Source organism: Orycteropus afer, unplaced genomic scaffold (assembly GCF_000298275.1).
Source record: "Orycteropus afer afer isolate SDZICR_OR568_19922 unplaced genomic scaffold, OryAfe1.0 scaffold00007, whole genome shotgun sequence".
Taxonomy (NCBI): Eukaryota; Metazoa; Chordata; class Mammalia; order Tubulidentata; family Orycteropodidae; genus Orycteropus; species Orycteropus afer.
This window is the reverse complement of record NW_006921594.1, coordinates 7,950,105-7,954,274: the sequence shown is the minus strand read 5'-3', so window position 1 is coordinate 7,954,274 and position 4,170 is coordinate 7,950,105. Positions and strand designations below refer to the sequence as shown.

At 39.9% G+C, this 4,170-nt stretch overlaps 1 protein-coding gene across 1 annotated transcript in view; it reads right to left on the bottom strand.

The window, feature by feature from the left end:
* Positions 1-1,990: 1,990 nt before the first annotated feature.
* Positions 1,991-4,170, bottom strand: part of IMMP2L (inner mitochondrial membrane peptidase subunit 2) — a 1,157,822-nt gene continuing 1,155,642 nt past the window's right edge. The window contains exon 5 of the mRNA XM_007944234.2: positions 1,991-2,110. Coding sequence (XP_007942425.1) covers positions 1,991-2,110 — 120 coding nt within the window. The remainder of the gene's footprint in view (positions 2,111-4,170) is intronic.

Here is a 4,170-nt window from a genome sequence, read left to right as displayed (position 1 = left end):
TAATACACATAGGGAGAGAATGCAACCATCTCTATTCTTGCGAATTTACGTATATTGTGATAAATTACATTTGCAAGGACTTCTGAGAAGACAGTGGAGTCAAAGTGCCAGGAATCTGGTCTATCTACTATGACACTCAGCATTATATTCTAAAAAATCAATAGATTCCAGAACACATTCCCTCTCCATTACTAGATTTCCTGTGATTCTGCTCTATTTATGTTAGTTTTGCTTACTTGAATATGATTTGTAAGAAGTTTGACGTTCAATGGATAAAATCTAATGAATTTTTGTTATTTTAAAATACAATTTAAAACAAATACCACTTTATATCTGTTTATGGAAAATCAAAATGTATAAACTATAATTTAATATAACACTTTACAAGGACACTTTATAAGCCATGACATGGTGGTGAGTGTTTGGGACATTGCAGTTAAAGGTAGACCATAAGATTCAAGTTGGGGAATGGGGGCAAGAGAATTGAGAAGGTCAATGAAAAGCCTCTGAAAATTTTTTAGCAGATTTTCTCTTTAAAAAGATAATTCTGGTCAACTTTAGTCAATAAATGTTCATGTGGGAACTCTGGTGGCATAGTGTCTAAGGCATTTGACTGCTATACAGAAGGCTGGTGGTTCAAACCCACCAGCCACTCCTCGGAGGAAGGATGGTCAATCTACTTTCATAGTGATACTGCTTTGGAAACCCAAGGAGGGGTTGCTATGAGTCGGATCTGACTTGATGGCAGTGAGTTGGGGTTTTTTTGGATGTTTGTTGAACAAGCTATTATGATGCTAATGAATTGTTAGCAGCAACATATGCTCTTAATGTGCATATGTTTTCTGTAGTCCTTGCTCTTTCTGTTCCCTGCTAAGTGAAGATGAATTAGCACCTGCATTTGCAAGATGGCTGATCGTTATTTGGGATCCTGTCTGCCCATGAACAGAAGAAAAAGAAACCACGCATACTGATGGTATTGATCCGCAGGCTTCTGTGTCTGTCAGTACTAACCTCTAACCAGCAGAGGGGAAAAGAGAAAAGAAAGACTAGCTTCATAAATATAGACTTAGATGCAAGGATTTATTTCCTGTATACAAATTACAGAATCCATTGTTCTATTATTAGCCCTACTTAAGAATGGATGATTTCAGAAACAAGAACACAGAAAAATTATTGGGGGTGGGGGACTTGTTTGATCTAGAGTGATTTTTACCAATTCATTCAGAACATTTCACCTAATAGTGCTTTAATGCTGATAAATGGGTTTACATATCAATGTGAACACTCAGAAATTTTGAATTAAAAAGGACCACTAAAAAAGGTCTGATCATATTGAAGTATTGAGTAGTATTGGTTCTCCATTACTTTACTTACTTCCAAAAGAGATAGCATATCCCTCAGGAATAATCTCTGGCTAAATGAAAATGAAACACCAGAAGCAGGACCTGAACAAATCAGTGTTTTATTTTTACATCACTTTCCTTTGCTTCCAGAATGGTAGTCACTGCATTTTAGATATTGCTAATCAAAATATAATTCCATTCACTATATGTATAATATTCATTTCTCCATGTTACCTCTTAACAGTAAATGGCAAACAACTCAATTAATTTCTTTTATCACCATATTAATTTCAGTAGCTAGCACCAAAATCAAAATTCAACAGTCAATAGAATGAACATGTATAACAAATAACCTTAAATTTACCCACTTTAAGACATGTGAGTATGATATTTTCATATTCACAAACATCTGGATATTTTTTGGCATCGGATAAAAGCTCTTAAAATTTAACACTTAAATCAGTTAGCATTTAAAACTGTTTTATCAAGGAATTCTTTCATTTAATAACACAGATCAACTTAATGTCATATGTAACTTGCATAGTATCATCTAATTGAAAGCTTTTCCCTTTAGGATGTTCTTCATCCCCTTTCCAGAATTGGTGGTGCTGGCTTCCCAGTGAGAGCAGTCAGGTAGATCCATGCCATCACTCTTCTTCGCTCTGGACTGGTAAGCGCTCTGGAGGAAGGACTGATTCCAGTTTCTGCCAGCGCGCAGGAGGCCACAGGATATGTGTAGCATGGGCATGCAGAAGTCCCAGGGAAACCTAAATTCATGAGACACAAAGATAGTAACAGAAGGATTGCTTTGTAAACATCACCATTACTATCTACAAACATAAATTTGATCCTCAGTCTGACATTTCGTGGAACAATGCTGTTGCTGATGATAAACACATACAGTGCTTCTCTAGGAGCTCTGGTGGCATAGTGGATAAGGCATCTATCTGGCTGCTAATCAAGAAGGTCAGCAGTTCAAACCCAACAGCCGCTCTGTGGAAGGAAGATGGGGCAATCTACTTCCGTAAAGATTTATAGCCCTGGAAACCCAATGGAGGTCGCTATAAGTCAGAATTGACTCGATGGCAGTGAGTTTAGTTTGGTTTTTGGTTTATTGTTAGGTGATTCCAACTCCTAGCAACCCCATGTGACAGAGCAGAACCGCCCCGGTGGGTTTTCTAGGCTGTAATCTTTACAGAGCAGATCACCAGGTCTCTGTCCACGGAGCCACTAGGTGGGTTCAAACTGCCAACCTTTGGGTTAACACCTGAGTAGCTTAAAATTATACCACAGGGTTCCCTTCTACATGTATGCTCATTTTAAGGAGCCCTGGTGGTGCAGTGGTTAAGCACTTGGTTGCTAATCTAAAGGCTGACAATTCTAATCCACCAGCCACTCCATGGGAGAAAGATGTGGCAATTTGCTTCCATAAAGATTGCAGTCTTAGAATCCCTATGGGGCAGCTCTACTGTGTCCTATAGGGTCAGAATTGATTCAACAGAACCCAATAACAACAAGACACTCATTTAATCCTCATGACAATCATTTGAGTTAAGTACCATTATCTCCATTTTACAGATAAGAAAACTGAGGACCAGAGAGGTTAAGGAACATGCCAAAAGTATTAGAGTAAAATCTGTGAAAGCTAGAAACTTCACCCTGTCAGAGGTGGAAAACTTGCAAAATGCAGAAAAATAAGGTAGTACTATCGAGTTCTGGTTCTCATAGGTTTCACTGTACAACTGTAAGTGCTGGAATCTGGATCCTTGCTGAGCACTCTGACTTTAGAATCTGCATCCTTGTCCCTTCTGCTTGAAAGCCTTTTTGCATAGACCCAAGAAATATAAGTACAGTTTTCATTCTCTGGAGTCCCTGCAGAGCTCCTGGTATCTCAAGAAACTTTCATCTATGGAAACAGTGATCTGGAGAAATATATTTCCCAAAGTACTGTGTTCACCAATTAGATGAGCAGCAAGAACTGGATACAAGACTGGGTGGGTTGGCACTATTCAAAGTGGACTGAGCGACATAGAATTCGTACCTGTGGAGAGAGTTGGAAGACTATGGGAAAGCTGAACAAGGTGGGATGGGAATAGAACAAAAAGAATAAAATACGAAGATCTTGGCAGATGCCAAAGATCCCCTGATGAGCAGAGATTAACAAAGAGATGGAAGAGGGATAAGGGAGAGGGAATTTTTCCTGGAGGCCCTGAGGCTGAACCCAGGTAGGCAGGGCACCCTCAAAGATGTTTTAAGTCAGTGATTCTAAACTTCTACATACAGAACAATCTGACAGGGCTTGTTTAAATGTAGGTCAGGTCCGTATCCTCAAAGATTATCCTTCTCTAAATCTGAGGTTCACCACCTGTCTGTTAGCTTGTTGTACTGTGGTGGTTTGCATTTTGCTCTGATGCTGGAAGCTATGCCACCAGTATTTAAAATACCAGCATGGCCACCACCATGGACAGGGTTCAGCAGAGCTTCTAGACTAAGACCAGGAAGAAAGGCCTGGTGATCTACTTCAGGAAATGGGCTAATGGATGAGCCCTGTGGATCACAACAGAATGCAGTCTGACATATTTGCTTTAAACATGTCATCTGGAAGGACCAATTGCTAGAGGATGGCATCATATTTGGTGACGCAGAGGGCTAATGAGGGCGAGGGAGAGCCTCAGTGAGATGGACTAGCATAATAGCTGCAACCCTAGACTCAAACATGTTGGCAATTACGAGGCTGAGGCAGGACTCAGCAATGTTTCATTCTGCTGTACATAAGGTCACCATGAGTGGGAGCTGACTCCATGCCAGCTAACAAGTATGAGATGGG